Below are 19,581 nucleotides of genomic sequence, written 5' to 3' on the forward strand. Positions count from 1 at the left end.
AAGTTAACAAACTGCAATCCAAAATTAAACTTGCATAATGCCACAATTACAATTATTAACCTGACTAAAAGATAGCCCATGTAAAATTTCAGAAGGTACATTTTACGACCAAAAAGTCCCTCTTACCCCATCATTTAGTTCATGCAGAGTCCCAGATTTAAGTGTACTCTGATCTACTAGCACAGTTAAAAAAAATTATGAGCTGCTTATTAGATGAACTACAGGAAAGAACTTTCAGTTAACAACTGATATATGCACATAAAGCTATACACTGGATATCTAAAGGTTTTGTTACAAGAAAGCTATGTCCAAGGATGTCCCTTACTTTAGAGTAAAAACAGCCAAACAAATTTGTTTTCTTAAGAGGACAGAACAACACTAAGGCTATGCCATCACATTCTTATACACAAATACAACACACAGAGTCTCTTGCCATTAGCAACTATGTGCCTTTTAAAAATGGTAGAATGAGCTAGACACTGAAATCTTCTTATATGAAGTGCTAAATTTAAAATGATTGAGATGCAGTGAAGTTGAAAACATTTTTTAAAATGTTGGTCAAAATGAAAACGAACTGTGACAGCACTTGTTTCAATACTACACAACGTGTAACAGACTTAAGAAGCGTGGTAATTAAGATCAGTACTTCCTCCATTGTTGCTCAGCTGTCTTCTCTGCTGCTTGAATCTCTATAGTGGGTGAGGACTAACTGGGTAGTTGAATACTTATCCAATTATGGAAAAAATTCTGTAGGCCTGTGGTTCATATCAGTTTGCTTAGTTCAGTGCAGCTATAAGCTCATTTAAAAGTAATTATTTCCCCAAGGTACAACTTTGAATCTGTTTTGAATGCCAAAAAGATAGATTGCTGTTCTGAATTTAATTCACTGCTTCATAATAGCAGGATTCTAGAGAAGGTTTGATGGTGTAAGTGTTGTTATACTTGTTCTTTCAGATCAATACGTGAAAATTATACTGATAGGAATTATGTAGCAAACTTTGCATATGCCAGATTGTAAACCCCTCCCCAACCCCCACTCCTTGCCGCATATCAGCATCTGGTGAAATTTTCAAATTTTGACTGCAACTGAACCCCATATCTTCATGTGCATCTTTTACAGATTGCACACTCCAGGCAGTTACAAAACCAGAAGGAAGACGGTCTCTGTCAAAGAAGCAACACACACACACACACACACACACACACACACACACAAGTTAAGACCAAAAGTCAGTCCACTCGTTATGCAAATAGCTGCTGATGGTCATTTGCACTCAATTGTCATAATCAGACAAACTGTATGTACATTTATGTACTCAGCTTTTTAAGAAAAATCTGGGCTACAAGCCTGGAATTGTAGTTAAGATGTGCTGATAGGGATGGGAATGCTTAAAAATGTTCTGGTATTTAAGTAGTGCTCTGAAATACACATAAAACAGCCTCTAGAGGTTGGAGATTTGCCACACTGTTGGAGAATGGAAAGCTTGATTTTCAACCATTGTAGTGTGTTTTAAGGGAGCTATCATGCGAGCTCAAGTAAAGCAGAATATAGCGATAATATATGACTGGATTCTCTTATCTGAGAAAAGAGAGTTATCCGCTTATAAGCTTACATTCCTACGAGACACTTCAAACCATATTGTACTGTTTTAATGGAAGACAAGTGGTAGCATTGGGAAGATACAACAGCCCCAATTTCAGCTTCAGATAGTAATTTTCTGATAAACTACAACAACAACTTGTCCAAAATCTTTATGCAGTTAGACTTTGGCACGGATCTTTTAAAAAATGAAATGCAATGCCACTCTAGTGCAACCAAATGGCCATGTTAAACCTAGTCAGCAGAAACTCAGGAGGATGGAGCAGAGATTGTAAATACAGTCCTATTAGTTTTATTGGCTGGAAGTTATCATCCAAACCGTTATACTCCAATATTTTCTTATTAGGTTTTGGAGAATCCAAAGTGCTGTTTTATGCCTTATATATGATTTAAATTACAAGACTGAAAATACCTTGCTTCAGAAAGCTATTTTTACTTCTTAGATCTTAGGACACTAATATATGATTTGTTTTGCACATTTAACAAATTGAATATATGCTATTTGATATAGCTACTGACAAGTATCAGTGCTGAGAAGCAAAATCATACTAAAGTAAAATATATATGCAACCCTCCCCATAGCCTCTAATTTATTTTGTGTGGTAGCAAATCAGTAGATCCGCCACCTCACTACAAGTGTTGCAATAATTACTTACGTATTCATGAAATCAAAATTTGGTGAAGGTTAAAAGTGCTAACCCCAGTAACATGCTGCAAGAAGCAGAAGTATTTTTGATGGACCTAAAATTTTGTTACTTCTCTTGATCCATGAACAAACATGGCTCATAATATCAATTCAAATCCTGCTTTTTAAACTGCTGTGTGTTTGACAATTAGACAGCATGCCCAAGAAGTGGTTTTGAGAATTAAACTACTTTAATTGCATATTTTGGAAAATATGGGGGGAGGGGCGAGTTAATGTAGGCAAGATCATGAAAACCAGAATGCAAGATTCAAACAGCATAGCACCGATTAGCCTTTTTTTTTTTTCCAAACTTCATATTTCAGGCCCCGAGTCTGTAAACTGGATCTGTGTAGATGGAAAGTTCCAGACATGAGGGTCTGATTGTAAGGCCAGAAGGGATTACTAATCATCTAGTTTGCCCTTCTACATAACATAGGCCACCTAACTTCCCCCAAGTAATTCTTGTTGAACTACAGCATATCTTTTCAAAAAACATCCACTCTTGATTTACAAATGGCCAATGACTGTGAATCTTACCATAACTCTTCGTGAATTGTTCCAGTGATTAATCACCTGACTACACGCTGACCTTACTTAGTGCAGTTTACACTGTTTAGGCCCTATTTAAAGTATTAAGGCAGGATGGAAACGGGTTTGCCACATTTGGTGCTTAGTTCACATATTGCAACTAAACCAACACTTGGCAAGATGGTGACTAGCAGCAGTAAATTCTACACAGGCTTCTCCCAACAGGCTAAAACACAGGCAACTTGCTATGCAACTTAGGGAAATCTGCTTTTCAGCATGAGTTGGGGATATTTTAAATCCTTTCCCTCAACCCACCCCAGCGTGGTACCAGAGCACAACATACTACTTCCATGGCTGCTACTACAGTTCTACATATAGCAGTACCTGGTGCACTTACCCAAAAATTGTTGGAAACCTACTATCTATTCATCACTTGCTCCCTCCTCCCTCAATCTTCTCTTGCACACCCCCTTCAATATGCAGACCCTCTGACATGGTCTTTTTGTATTACCCTTTGGACACCAGAGCCAAGGTGGCTGTGCTACTTTTTGTGTGCAGTCCCCCTCCAGGTTTTGTGCTTTAAGGAAACTACCATGAACAAAAGGGATGCACAGCTCTTTTTGAAAAACGCTGGAGTGCAAATGGGCCATTATTAAATAGTAATAAAACAAGCTTACAGCTGAAAGGTCACTATAGCTTTTCTAAGGAAATGAACTAACATTTGTAATCCCAGAAACCTGCTTCCTTAACCTCAAATGGTACTTGTCACAGGAAAGAAATACTTAAGCGTTCTTCAGATTTATCAGGCATAGTTTAAAAATACGTTGTTAATTTGGGGTAGGCATTTTAAGATTGAGTTTATCACCATCATGATGTGAATTTCAGTGTGAAAGCAAATCCAGCTCAGAGGCATTTAAGTGCCCCAGTTAAACCCATAAAGCTGACTGAGGAGGAGCAAATGGACCTCCCACTCCACCCTTGAAGGATCTGTCCACCAGTCTAGAGAGGCCAAGATTTCAGAAGGCATCCAAACCATCATTTCTACAGAGAGTACACAGATGCTAGCTACCCTTGCAGCTCCTGAAAATGGCACCTGGCAAGCTGAACTACATAAGTGCCTGAGCCCATATACCCCAGATGCCTGAGGCAAGTCTATACTCCTCACGGTAGGATGGACCTTCAGGTCTAACACAACGGCAAGCATCATCTGCAATCTTATATGTGGAACAAAGGCATTGGCTTCCACAGAGTCCAAGACTGTTCTTATAAACTTTATTTTATATAAGTGACAGGATTGACTTCTCCATGTTGATGAGCAACCCTAGTGCATCGAAGGTGGATTGGATGATTGACATAAAGGTCAGCATCTGAACCTCAGATTGGCCTCTCACTAGCCAGTCATCCAAGTAGGAAAAACTTGAATTCCTGACTTCCTCAGGAATGCTGCCAGCACTACTATACACTATGTGAATACCCGTGGAGCTGCAGATAGGCCGAACAGCAGTACTGTAAACTGGTAGTGGGTCTTATTTACCAAAAACCTGAGGAATTTCCTGTGGCTCTGATGTATTGCCACACAGAAATGTGTCTTTTAAGCTGAGGGCAGTATACCAGATAATGGAAGCCAGCATGACCATGCAAAACTATTTTGTTCAGATGTTTGAACTATCACAGGTCTAGTATGGGTCTGAGACCTCCTTTTGCTTTTGGGGTCAGGAAATATTGGGAAGTAAACCCTTTCCCCTGTATAACTGAGAAACTTCCTCTATCATCCTTACTGAAGTAGAGATAGCACCCTCCCAAAGGAGAACTTCCTCATGACAATGGTCCCTGAAAACGGATGGAAAACAGGGGTGGGAAGGGGGAAAGAAAGAAAATGAAGGGTGTAGTCCCAGTTCCACCACGCACTGATCTGTAGTGATGTAGGACTGAGCACTTAGGTAGTGGGATAGTCAGTTTGTAAACTGGTGGGATAGAGCAGCTGGCACTCCAGAAATTGGTAGGCTGTCTTTGACAAACAACAAAATGTTTGCTTACAATTCTCAGGCTGTCTGGGTGAATCAGGAGCTATTGCATAAAGGGGGTAGGGGTGGTCTTCTGTTATAATTTCTGTTCTCTTTCCTGGCTAGGTTTTGGTGACAAGGCGTGAAAACAGGATACCAGTGAGGCTGATTAGGACAGAACTGCTTCCTCTTTGGTGCAGGTGTGTAAATGCCCAAAGATTTGAGTGTGACCTTGGAGTCCTTTAGGCCATGCAGCTTATCATCGGTCTGCTCAGAGAAGAGTGATGACATCTCAAGGGGCACAGTATAGTCTGTTGGACTTCTTGAAGACTATGTGATGACTGGAGCCATAACCATGTGAGCTGCATAATGGTCGATGCCTGGGCTTCAGATACAAAGTCAGCGGTCTTCAAACCAGCCTGAAGGGAGGTTTTGGCCATCACTTTACTCTCAAGCACCAGGGCGAGAAATTCCTGACTTGTATCCTCTAGCGATTTGTCTTTAAATTTAAATGTATTGTCCAAAAGGCTATATAGAGACCAAGCAAATACTGCTAGTTAGCAATCCTAAACTGCAGACTCACTGGCAAATAAAGTTTTCTACCAAAGAGATCCAGCTTCTTTGCATCCTTTCCGTTCCTTCCTGCTAACCTTGGCGTTCTCTATCATTGGCAGCTGAGACCACCAATGACCCTGGACGGTGGGTGTAAATGTTCAAATCCCTGTGAGGGGACAGGATATCTGTGCTTGGAACTTTTTGCTGTGGGATGGTGGGGAAGAAAGACTGTGTCTGCCATAGCACCTTGATGGACTTCAGACTGCTCCCAATTAATGAAGCTCAGCTCTAGATGGTTCCTAAGAAACTAAGATGTTGACTAGCCTGAGAGACCTTTCTCCAGCCCCTTCCACCTGGATATTCAGACCAGAAGCCACCCTCTTTAATAGTACTGCTGAGCCCTGCAGTCCTTTAAGGGAGATGAGGAACCTTCTGACACCACTGCTTCACGGGCGATGAAGAGGAGGAGATCGAAGGTGAGTGCTGTGGAGCTCCGTTGATTCCTCTAAAGGTAAATCCACCAGAGCAATTACATCCCGCTCAGTATTGAGCCCGGTACTGAGCGAGGTCTCCTGCTGCATCTGGTGTGTGTTGGTGCCTACTTTATAAAGCAGAGCAGGGAGGATGTGGAGACTATTTGGACGCAGGTGGAAACACCCAAGGAGTTCAAATGGCCAGGGATAAGGCCTCAGAGTCCAATTTCTTCCCAGATATAGGTCTCTGCTTGAGGGCCAAGACAGAGCCTCCAGAGGATACTGAGGATGGTAGGTAGTGGAAAGGGAAAAATGATGTTCATGGCACAGCAGCGACAGGTTGGAGTCAACTTCTGACCAAGAAGGGAGGACTGTTGCCATTGATGCCACAGACTGATGTCCGGAGCCTGGTGATGGCAGTTCCAGTGAGATCATGGTTCCACCACACAAAGAGGGATGCAGCAAACCAGAGGAACTCACGATACTGCGCACTGGGATGACACAGTTAGAACAGGTGCCAGTATTGAGTGAGAAGTATCTTGGATAGCTGGCAAAGCCAGTGCTCAGACTCACCAGATCCATGCAACACCATGCTCTGAGTGTCCCTAGCCTTTGTTTGCCAGAAGTTGGGAATGAACGACAGGGGATGGATCACTTGATTATCTGCTCTGTTCACTACCTCTGAAGCACATGGCATTGGTCACTGTCAGAAGACAGGATACTAGGCTAGACAGACCACTGGTATGATCCAGTACGGCCGTTCTTATACCATACTGCTGCATAAGCCTCCAGCATAGTCTCCCATACCACTGAACTAAATGGAGCCACTTCAGGGGCTAGTCTCCATGGTGCCAGCACTGGAGCTGATGGTCTCTTTTAAGCATATGACTGCCTCGGAGAGTACCTTGGCCCTGAGTGCACTTTTGTGTTCTTGCCCAGAAGCTTCCTGGACTTTGGTGCCAGGGTTCTCAAACTCCCAGATTCTGAGCATTTAACACAGATTCCTGATATGAGACTCCCTGAGACAACCCAGGCAATCAGCAGGTCACTCACTGGTATCAGTTTCTTGCAAGAATTGCAAGGCTTGAAACCCAGAGTTCAAGGTACCCAGCAACAGGAACCAAAAAGTGTTCAAAAAACACTTTAAAGGAAAAAACTTATGTCTATTACTAATGAAGAGTCTAAACTATAAAACACTACTAACTATACACAAATGAGAAAAAAGTGCAACATCAAGACATGTTTCAACAACCGTTAAGGGCAATAAGAAGGAACTGAGAGGAGTCATGGCAACTCTGTCCTTTATGCCTTTGCGTGGTGGCACAAGACAGACGATGGCGCATGTGCCCCCGACAGGTCCAACTGAGGGATAAATCTTCAACAATTTGTGCACGTGGCACGTACACACACGCACGCACCACCACCCCCCGACCCCGAGGTGGAATATACATGTAATCACCTGAAAAAACTTGGAATTTAACTACCCAATTTGCAGCCATTACAATTAGGACATGCAATTCTGAGTCAAAGCACATAAAACTCATATATATAAAAAAACTGCATGAAAAACCCATGCACGTTTTAAAGTTATTTCAAATTAACAGTCACTAAAAACTGACTTAGTAGAACTGATTCAATAAGTATTTCCATATATTTTTATAAGCACTGAAGACTATACTATCATGTATAAATAGGGTTAATATTTTATTGCTAAGTCACAGCTACATATTCCTCATTCCAGGAATGAAACCGCCATTGAAATCTAAGAGACTGGTAAAATTATGCCCCTCTTAAAGGATAAAAGCTTCAAAAAAGGAGCAATGATTGGTGTGAAATCCACAAAACTGAAAGAGAGATTAAGTCAAATTCTCCACTTCTATTGTGACACGGGGTTTATGGAATATTATCTGACTGTTCCAATACATCTGCAAATGTTAGCAAAATAGTCAGAGAGATGTAATTTAAAGTTAAACATTTATCTTGAAGGGCCAAATTTTTCTCTGGGTTGCAGTGGTATAATTAAATAGTTACAAAACCCTCCAATTTCAGTGGGAAATATATTCAGCTCTGTAAACTTACAGCATACCAGTCTGCTTTGTCTTTTTATGATTGCTATAATTCAGTTACCAAACTTCTGAGGATTTAAGCAAGTTAAAAATTCAGCTATCACTTCCCAATAAACAGACAAGTGAATAAATCAGTTATGCTTTCCCCCTTACAAAGTAAAGTTTTTTTTTGGTGCCGAAGCACACGTATTTTCAGGCCATGGCTATACTGGCACTTTACAGCGCTGCAACTTTCGCGCTCAGGGGTGTGAAAAAAACACACCCCTGAGTGCTGCAAGATACAGCGCTGTAAAGCCTCAGTGTAAACAGTGCCGCAGCGCTGGGAGCACGGCTCCCAGCGCTGCAAGCTACACCCGTAGAGGATGTGGAGTACGTGCAGCGCTGGGAGAGCTCTCTCCCAGCGCTGGCGCTGCAACTACACTGGAAACTTCAAAGCGCTGCCGCGCAAGTGTAGCCATAACCTTAGAGTACAAAACAGGTGATTCTGAAAGTAATTATCTGCATTGTTTACATTGATTTGTTTTTGCTTTTATCAAAATATAAAAGCTTTAAAAATTATGCCACCAGCAATAAGTAGGTTTATGAAACAGTTTGTTTTTCATGGAGATAAAATAAATATGAAATCATGCTTTCCTGCTTGTCTCTCCACTTTCCCAGTATATATTAAGTTCACACAGTGTTCTGAAAATAATCACTGATTTGATGAGACCAGCTTCAATTACAAAACAAGCCATTTTGAATGACTTACCGGAAACATTAATTGATGTTCCTGCATCAATAATTCCACTGTTAGGCCTTACGCAGTATCTGCGTGGTGCTGTAGTTTTCACTTTGAAGCACACATTTCTGTCTGTAGGATTACCAAGTTTCAGGTTTGTAGTGACAACATCTGTGAAAGGACCTGCAGAACACAGCAATGATTTTAAATTATATTAAAAATACTCTCTAAACTTTGAGTTTAAACAGACTTTAAATTTGTATCTACAAATCATATAGTTCAGAGGTTCTCAAACTGGGGGTCAGGACCCCTCAAGGGGTCGCAAGGTTATTATATGGGAGGTCACGAGCTGTCAGCGTCCACCCAAACCCCACTTTGCCTTCAGCATTTATAATTGTGTTAAATATACAAAAAAAAAAAAGAAGTGTTTTTTAATTTATGACAAGGGTCGCACTCAGAGGACTGCTGTGTGAAAGGAGTCCCCAATACAAAAGTTTGAGAACCACTGATATAGTTAGATATTCAGCTTCCATTAGTGGCATCTACAATTAACTGTGCATACAGAACTGAGGATGGGTTGAGGCCTCTGAAAATCTGACCCATGTTATTCTTGAATGCATATCAATAGTTGTGCTTTACCTTTAATGACTAATAAGCTACAAGGAAGCATAATTGGTACATCATGAAAACTTAGCAACTGAATTTCGCTATCTTACGCTGTTGTAATTGTGAAGTAAATACTGAAGTAAGAGTTATTTTGGATGTTCACGGATATAAGAGCAGAGAGTTTGACCCACTTTATTCTAGGCTGTATGGAAGAGAAAGTTTGTTTTAGAAGGAAAGTCAACCATTAAGAAATCTTAAAACTGTCTAATTGACAAAAAAGTGAATACTGCTCATATTAAAAGGAAAGGCAGACTTATAAGAGTGGTTAGTACAATATTCAACCAGGGTGTCCCAGTGAAAGCATGTTATTCAAAGGACACACTAGGGATTTCTAATTGGATCAGAGCTATAGATGGCTGGCTGTCCAAATATTAGCTAGTGTGCTACTGCACTCATTTCTCTGTTCTTCATATTAACAGAGCAAGACAATTATAGACGTGAAAACATTAAATGATTAACTGGCTTCTGACAAAGGCTACAAAACAAGAAAACTTGGTGCATAATCATCGGAGGGAATTACCAAAAATCCTAGAGAATAAAAGCCAAATGGGTATGAACATTTAACACTGCAGTAGGCAAATTTTCCTCATATTTTGAACTGTAAAATATGAAGAAACTCCCAAAAAAGGAGACTAAATAGATTTTCAACTGGATACAGAAGTGATCATTTGTTTTAGTACTTTTTTTTTTAATGTTATGTTTCTTTATATAACTGCTGCTGCTTCAGGAAGATGGGACTTGTTCCAGACCACAGCACCTTCATCTTGAAATAATTAACAGATTAAATTATGGGCTCACCTTACCTCCTCCTACAAAACTGGTCTTTTAAGGTGATGTATGATAAAGTTGTAAAAATCCTACAGGCTTAAAGCCAATGTCCTTGATGCAAATACACCTCTACCCTGATATAACACGGTCCGATATAACATGAATTCGGATATAACACGGTAAAGCAGTGCTCCGGGGTGAAGTGGCTGCGCACTCTGGTGGATCAAAGCAAGTTCAATATAACGCGGTTTCATCTACAACGCAGTTAGATTTTTTGGCTCCCAAGGACAGCGTTATATTGAGGTAGAGGTGTAGTTTAAAAAGAAAAATACGACACACCCTCCAACGTCAATATAGCATCAGTTCTGCGTGCTTCGTGAACAGCACATTAGACATGTATTTGCTATGCAAGATGGCAGCAAAAGGGGAAGCCAGTGGAATTTAGGGCTGGACACACAAGTTTCATGACATGAAACAGTCCCTCAATGCACCAAATTCTGGCTCTACTCAGTTATATGGCATCCCTGGTAGTCCAAAGGTGTAACCACTAAATTCCCTTAGCCTTCCCCATTGGAATAGAGTCCATGATTCCAGCCCCCACTTTGAAAACAGAGACAAGGGGTTATAATTAGGAGCAATAGAACAAATTCTGAAATAGATTTTGGGGACAGATTTTCAAAGGAGCTCAGCACTCAGTTAGGCACCTTAGTACCTGATGGGGAAATGTACTGTTTACTACTCTAAACAGAAATTTCTGGGTGCTGAGCACTTCTGAAAATCTGGCCATTCAGGTTATGACTTTACTGCAGCGTTAAACTTGGGCAACTGGCACCTATGTTTGACTAGCCAGGCTGCAAGCAGCCACAGTGCAAAACTAAACTTGAATGTGTCCACTTAATTGCATCCACACTGGTGCTGCACTCACTCATGTATCTCTAGGACTTCTGGGGGATTGCCCCACGGTTCTCAGGGCTCCAGTAAGCCCCTCAGATTTTTTCCCAGCGAGTTATGGGGTGTGTGGGTACTGAGCACATGGGGGCTGGTGGGAGGGGGAGAGGAGAGAAACTGTCAAAAGGCACCCAAGGACTATCAGCATGCAAGCATGCCTGTGTTCTCACTGACAAGTGAGTCGGTCACTAGCCCAAGCATAAGCAGCATTTGGGCTTCATTCAGCCTCTATCCCAAGGCAGGCTAGCTAGTTAGGGTGAAAAGTACCACCATATTTAGGTGAGAGTTTTGTTTAGGAAAACAGGAGCTAGGCTAGGGGCAACAACGTAATAAGAGCCTGAGTCAACTCTGCAGGGAAGACAAACTCTTAAGTGCCTAGATGGGAGCTACTGAAAACTGAGCTCTACTAAAAATCTGGCCTGGTTTATCAAAAGATTCAGACAAATGACAAAAAACATTCACGGTTACTGGCATTATTTCCAGAAAAATTAGATTCTACTTCTATAGATTACCCAGCAAGTCTAAGTATACTCACAGAATGCCCCCCCCCCCATGAAATTTATTTCTAAAACTAGGAAACTTTTTCTATTCTTTAAACACCAATAAAAGAATGGAAAATCTGTCTGTACATAATCTGATATGGGGTTGTCATGCAAGCTATCTAAAAGGAAGAATGTAACAAGCTGAATTTGGTGGTGAAAAGTTTGGAATGTTCTGCTGGGGTCTTTTGAATTTCTTCAGCCAGTTAGAAAAGAGCTGATTTGTATTAATACAAACAGGCAACTGGTATGTGCATGCAGTATCTAGCGAAGTTTAAAAAAACCCAGTACCACCTAGTTTGTATCTCAGGTCACAAGTGTATATTACCAAGGACCAAGAGGTATCTGACTTTCATATGTACTCCAACATATTTTCCCACCAGTTATTTTAAAACTGTTTCTGTGGTTTTCCACCCAGAAGCTATGCATGCAACCCTTCACATTTGAAGATCACTGCATTATCTCAATTTGCAACGCCCCGTTTCCTATTGAAACACCAGTGTGATACCAATCTTACCTAAAAGTATCATTCTACACTGTAGCATTTTGCAATTCATAAGATGATTATTTCAATAAGAAAAAGTGGTTGAGAATTAAGTCAAGAGACTATTATGTCAACTATTTAACATTTAATAAATACTTGCTACCCTACAAATGCAGCACACAAATTCATGATAGCGAGCTATGGGCTAATATCAGTTTGCCGAATAGTGCAGTACACATGCTATTCCATCGCCAATTATCATGGCAAATACATTACCACGTTGCCATTTCACTCAGATGGCTTCTATTTGTGTGCCCTTTATGAAATTATTGTATCTTAGTCAAAGCCCCTTACACTGGGGGAAAAAAGCAAACAATCCTCACATATAGGGTATGCCTACACTTTGAGCTGGGGATGGGATAGCCATCAAACCAGTGTGCTAAAAATAGTGTAGCTGTGGAAGCACAAGTGGTGGGAGGGGCTAGCTGCTCCAAGGATGTATCTACTGTCTCAAAGCAGTTAACTCCTTCTAGTACTCATGTTGCTACAGCGGCATTATTTTTAGTTCATTAGCTTGATCAAGGGTATCTCCTCAAGCTGGGAATCACACCCCCAGCTAAATGTGTACACACAGGGCCAGTGCTACCATTTAGGCAACCTAGGCAATCGCCTAGGGCGCCAGAATAATTGGTGGGCGGCATTTTGCCACAGGGGGCGGCAGGCAGCTCTGGTGGAGCTGCTGCAGTGGTGCCTGCGGAGGGTCTGCTGGTCCACGGCTCCGATGGAGCTGCTGCAGTCGTGCCTTGGACGATTGGCTCCTTGTGCGGCTCCGGTGGACCGCCCGCAGGCACCACTGCGGCAGCTCCACCGGCACCGGACCCTCCGCAGGCACCACTGCGGCAGCTCCAACGGAGCTGCAGGACGGCGAAATTGCCGTCCGCCTAGGGCGCTCAAACCCCTAGCGCTGGTCCTATGTACACATACCCCATACTAACATCTTTAATCACTTCTGTTCTCTAGCCCTGATTCAGCAAGGTACTTAAGCACACGTCTAACTGCAAAAATGGGACTACTCATGTACTTGCAGTCGGTGAAACTTCTCACTTGTATGTCTACACTGCAACTGGGAGGTGAGATTTCCAACTCAGGCAATACAGGAGCTAGTTCTGCTTGAGCTATAAACAGAAGTCAGGTTTCAGAGTAGCAGCCCTGTTAGTCTGTATCTGCAAAAAGAACAGGAGTACTTGTGGCACCTTAGGGACTAACAAATTTATTTCAGCATGAGCTTTCGTAAGCTACACTCACTTCAGATGCATAGAATGGAACACACAGATGGGAGATATTTATACATACAGAGAACATGAAAAGGTGGAAGTATGCATACCAACAGGAAGAGTCTAATCAATTAAGATGAGCTATCATCAGCAGGAGAAAAAAAACTTTTGAAGTGATAATTAAGATGACCCATAGAAGGTGTGAGGAGAACTTAACATAGGGAAATAGATTCAAATAGTGTAATGACCCAACCATTCCCAGTCTCTATCTCTGCCTCTGTCTGAGGGATTAACACCTACAAGATCTCTATCAAGCATTCTTAAAACTACAATACCCACCTGCTGAAGTGAAAAAACAGATTGACAGAGTCAGAAGAGTATCCAGAAGCCACCTACTACAGGACAGGCCCAACAAAGAAAACAACAGAAAGCCACTAGCCATCACCTACAGCCCCCAACTAAAACCTCTCTAGCGCAACATCAAAGATCTACAACCTATCCTTAAAGGTGATCCCTCACTCTCACAGATCTTGGGAGACAGGCCAGTTCTTGCTTATAGACAGCCTCCCAACCTGAAGCAAATACTCAACAGCAACCACACACCATACAACATAAACACTAACCCAGGAACTTATCCTTGCAACAAAGCCCAATGCCAGCTCTGTCCACATATCTATTCAAGTGACACCATCATAGGACCTAATCACATCAGCCACGTCATCAGGGGCTCATTCACCTGCACATCTACCAACGTGATATATGCCATCATGTGCCAGCAATGCCCCTCTGCCATGTACATTGGCCAAACTGGACAGTCTCTATTCAAAAGAATAAAATGGACACAAATCTGACATCAGGAAACATAACATTCAAAAACCAGTGGGAGAACACTTCAACCTCTCTAACCACTCAGTGACAGACTTGAAGGTGGCAATTTGGCAACAAAAAAACTGCAAAAACAGACTTCAAAGAGAGACTGCTGAACTTGAATTAATATGCAAATTAGATACAATTAACTCAGGCTTAAACAGAGACTGGGAATGGTTGGGTCATTACACTAACTGAATCTATTTCCCTATGTTAAGTTCTCCTCACACCTTCTATGGGTCATCTTAATTATCACTTCAAAAGTTTTTTTTCTCCTGCTGCTGATAGCTCATCTCAATTGATTAGACTCTTCCTGTTGGTATGCATACTTCCACCTTTTCATGTTCTCTGTATGTATAAATATCTCCTGTCTGTGTGTTCCATTCTGTGCATCCGAAGAAGTGAGCTGTAGCTCACGAAAGCTCATGCTGAAATAAATTTGTTAGTCTCTAAGGTGCCACAAGTACTCCTGTTCTTTTTATAAACAGACCACAGCAGCATGGGCGGCAGCTTGACTTATCCTCCCATAAGAGTTTTAGAGGGACAGTCTCAGCTTAAAGGGAAAAACCCAAAACAAAACACAATCACACTTCTATCTGAATATTTTAAAACCTGTTATAAACAGTAACACCTATGATTAATTTAACTGGAAGACTAGATAAAGCCTATTTTCTCAGTTTGTTTACTATGCATTTCACAGATCTTGGAGTCCATTACTCTCTTTCCCTTGCATACTACTTTCCCTCTTAGTTTGTGTGCATCTTCTCACAGAAATAAGAGAGATTAAATTTATATAATATACCAATCTTTGTGGTTTTACAATCAACCATTTTTTTTTATTCCATATTAAACCACAAAGATTGGCAGGAGGGTTCAGTGATAGGTATAGCACTTGTTACTTTATTTTTTTCTTTTAAGATTTGATTAGCTTTCAAGTTTATTATGTTCTTTAAGAATAAGCTTTAAAATGAAATAAGCTGAAATGTCAAGTGAGACAACATGGTCTAGAACAACAAGTACATGGCTGGGAGTCAGGAAGTCCTGAGTTCCAATCAAAGCTCTACCACTGTCTTGCGGTCTATCCTTAAGCTATGTCTACACTACCGCAGTAAGCTGACCTATGCTACGCAACTCCAGCTATGTGAATAACGTAGCTTGAGTCGACATATCTTAGGTCGAGTTATCGCAGGGTCTACACCATGGCGGGTCAACAGGAGAAAAATCTCCCATTTGCTTACCTTACTCTTCTCATCGGGTTAGAGTACAGAGGTCGACCAGAGAGTGATCTATAGTCGATTTGACAGGTCTTTACTAGACCTGCTAAATCGAGCGCTGATGGATGGACCTCAAAGCCTCGATCCCCGCTGTAGTGTTGACCTGCCCTTAGATAGTTCACTTAAGGACTTGACCTTGTGATTAAAATCAATGGGAGCTGACACCAATTTAAACAGGAGCAGGTTTGTGCCCTTAAAATTTCTCTGCCTGTAAAAGTTAGTACAATACTTACCTAATCACAGGGAATCTTGTGAAGATGAATGTTTTAAAAGCACTACATTCCACATTTTAATTATCATGTGGCTTAATTTGTAATTAAGCAAGCATCAGCAACTTTTTAAATCTAAGTAGTTGAGGAATGAGATGCTGAGAGTATCTGTTCTTTATATACATATTTCAGAAGTAATTGGTTGAAAGCAGCCCTCTTATTCTGCATTTGAAGATTAATTTTTTAAAAATTAGGCAGATCTGTATGCCTGCATCAACCACTTCTGACCTATTCACCTCTGGTTTATTCTTTTCACATCTTTGCTACCTTGCTTTCTCCTCCCAATTCCTGCTATGGCTAGGCAGTTCTTTCACTACCTTTGAAAAGTATATACTACCACTGGAAATAGATACTTCACAAAGATCTGGCCCAGCAGACCCAAAGCCAGCCATTAACTTACTCCGTGTGGCGTGCAGTCATGCAAAACACAGAAAAGCAGAATGAGCACCAGACTGTGGAGCTTCTACACTGGAGAAGTGATGACAGGCAAATGCGTGTACTGAAGCAGGTACCTATGTATTTCTACTACGGCACACTTCTCAAAGAAGCTACTGAGGCTGCCTGAGCCCTGGTGGAACAGGCTTCCAATTAGCTAATATTCACAGCACAGTCTAATTTAGCCAGTAATCCACAAAAAGTCTGAGGTGAAATGTGTTGCCTTTTCATCCCTTCTGTGTAAACTACAAATAACCTACAAGATAGCTCTTGGGGGCAGTGGCTTTTTTGTTCTCTTTGTACAGCACCTAGCAGAATGAGGTCCTAGTCCATGACCACTGTGCCTGGGCACTATGTTAAGGCAAACAAATAATACCACCACCACCACCACCACCACCACAGTCCGATCTAGATCAAATGACAGTGTTTTATGCACTTCCAGAGTATGTAGCTTAGTTTACGCTTTTCTAGTGAGACTTGGGGAAGAGAAGGTGGTGAATTACTTGATTGAGATGGAAGTCGGAAGGTATTCTGAGATTTAATTGCAACTTGTTATCCAAAGTTATACTGTATTCTATACAGACAGGGTAAGGCAGTCTTGACATAAGGTTATGAGTCTCTCCCACCCTTTAGGCAAATATTATTGCTACCAACCACATTGTTTTGATGGACCGGTGAAAAAGAGAGCAGCATGATGATAGGGGCTCAAAGGGTGGTCCGATCATCCCCATTAATATGCTTAGAGGCATGGGGCTGTAGGTCATCTTATTAGGGGATAAACCCTGATAAGGCCCTTTAGGAACCTAGTACTATTGGATGAGAGAACACAGTGCCTTTGAACTGGAGGATTAGCTTGAAATGACTTGTGAGCAGATTCTAAGGAATTTATGACCAGTCCTGATCTCTTTAATGATAAGCTGTATGCCTAGGGATCGGAGTCTATAAAGAACGCTGTATTTGCCGAATGGCCCAGATGATAAACCTTTTCCATTTGGCAAAGTAGATAGTACTGGTAGAGTCCTTTCTACACTTACAAGGATATTCTAGATTTCTGGTGAGCAGCTTCTCTCTAGCACTGACAACTATCAGCAACCTGTAAGGAGTAGGGAAGTTGGCCCTGGCCCTCCCTTTGTGACATCAGGCTCCGTTGAAGTAGCTGAATTGGGGGCCAAACTGATAGATTCATTAGATCAAAGAACTAAAACTGCTTTAGCCTGGCTTGTGCCAGGACTTTCATTTTGTCCAAGTCTTGCTGAGTTTTCTAATTATTCTTAGATTTAAAAAAATTGGAGGCTAAGCACATATCAGACTTGGGAGACCAGGGAATCTGGAATGCATCTGACAGAGGCCCTTGGCCTTGACCTCCTCTGGAGCAGAATTTGGAACATTTCCTGTTTGCAACAATGAACAACAGATCTATGGAGGACTGACCCTGACAAATATTTCTTGGATAATCCTTGACGGCATTCTTTACTGCCCATTCATGACTGCTTGTAAATTGCCTGAGGTGATCAGCCCGAACATTCTGTAGTCCTGTTAAGTGAAGACTATTTAGATTTACACCAGTTTCACAGATGCACAGCTTCCTGGCAAAGAGGGGTGGATCTTGTTCCTCCCAGTGTGGTTATGTAAAACATTGCTGTGGTGTCATCTATCAAGATCTGAACGGATGATCCTCTGAGAGCTGGAAGCAATGTTATGCAAGCATGACTAATTGCTCTCAATTCCAGAGTGTTTTTGTACACTTGGGCTTGTACATAACCTTGTGTCTGTAAGTGGTTCAGATGAAACCCCAGCATCTTGGATTGGAGGCATTTGTTATTGTTAGGATGTAATGGTGGAGAGAAGGGAACTCCCTCACAAACTTTTTCAGGAGCCTTCTACCAATCTAAAATTATAGGACTTCCTGTGGGACCTGCACTTTCTTCTCTAGGTGATGTCTGATGGGCTGATATATGACTTCAATCACTCTTGCAGGCAGTGAAAATGAAGTCTGGTATGCTGAATTACATCAGAGCAGAAAGCTATACGGCCTAGAAGCCCAGGGCAAGTTCTCATGGAGATTTGATGCTGTTGATGCAGTTGATTGATTAATCCTATATAGCTGAATCTTTCTTGAAGCAGGTAAGCCCTTGCTGGTTGAATCTAAAATTGCTCCTATGAATTGCCTGGCACAGATAGGGGTTTGTAGTGGGGATACTACTCCAGTGGTAGCCTCACCTGAGCTAACTCTGTAGTAAAAACATACCCATAAGTCCTAACACATACTGCTGGCCAAATAAATTCTAACTTGAGTGCACAGGGCACATGTGCACCATCAGTGGCATATGAACAAGTACCCAGATTTTAAATGGGAGCTCTTTGAAAAACTCAGTCTGGTGAAAACTTGTTCTCTTCCCTTCCCCATTCCCATTCCCAGCTGAAGTAATCTTGAGGAAAGGGCTACTGGAAAAGCAAAGTGTTACACTGACAGGCACTAATCATGTCAAAATACAGACGAGGGAATAAGACAGGGAAAAAAATGTTTAAAAATTGCATAATTTTTAAATTAAAAGAAGAGTCAACAGGAAAGAGAAATGTATAAAAACCCAACATAATTATGAGATCCAGATGCCAAACTTGTAACGCTGTTCATAGTTTATAAATTATTCAGTTTGGATGGATTAATCATTGTCCTTCCTTCTCCTGCCTGTTTTGGCACAATCTATTTTTGCCAAGAATATGCCTCACGCACAATGGGTGCGGGGGAAGGAAAGAAACATGACTAAGATATTGAAAGAATATTTTCAGTATATGAATAGGCAAGCTCCTTTATCATCTTCTATATCCTTAGTATCATTAACTGTTTGACTTCACAGTTCTAAAAACTGTAAAGAGTGAGGTCACACTCAAGCTTGCCAACAGAGACAGATGAGCATGTCCTTCAACACAAACATTTTTCATGAGATTTTCACTTACTTGTTCCAATCTGACTTCTTTAGAGTTTATTACATTCAAACATGTTGTATTAAGTAGTTTTAGAAGTTTTAAACAACAAACAGAAAATAATTTGAGCAAATATTTTTTCTTGTGTCCTAAACTTAAAAACATGCTTTGTCTATGAACGATGAAGTAAACAAAAGGATTGACAGCACATTTTGCTGGATTTTGCTTCTAGACATGGTTTTTAAAGATAAGCATTCTTTTAGAATTGGGTTCCAAATGAATTACATCATATTTTAGATGCATGGAATAAACATTTACTAAGTTATGCTTTATAGTAGAAGAAAGGGGATGTGTGTGTCAGAACAATAATGGGAGCAAAATAGAACTTTTTTATTTTTCCAATTGAAAAAGGAAAAAAAACCTCACCAGAATAAAATAATCTTGAACAGAAAAAACCTTCCACACAACTTCCCAATACCCGACCTGTACTTGAAAAGAAAATGG

At 41.1% G+C, this 19,581-nt stretch overlaps 1 protein-coding gene across 2 annotated transcripts in view; it reads right to left on the reverse strand.

The window, feature by feature from the left end:
- Positions 1–19,581, reverse strand: part of VAPB (VAMP associated protein B and C) — a 52,515-nt gene that overhangs the window by 21,260 nt on the left and 11,674 nt on the right. For both annotated transcript variants that reach the window (XM_030532934.1, XM_030532933.1), the window contains exon 2: positions 8,659–8,811. In XM_030532934.1, the coding sequence (XP_030388794.1) occupies positions 8,659–8,811 (153 nt within the window). The remainder of the gene's footprint in view (positions 1–8,658; positions 8,812–19,581) is intronic.

This window comes from Gopherus evgoodei, chromosome 14 (assembly GCF_007399415.2).
Source record: "Gopherus evgoodei ecotype Sinaloan lineage chromosome 14, rGopEvg1_v1.p, whole genome shotgun sequence".
NCBI lineage: Eukaryota > Metazoa > Chordata > Testudines > Testudinidae > Gopherus > Gopherus evgoodei.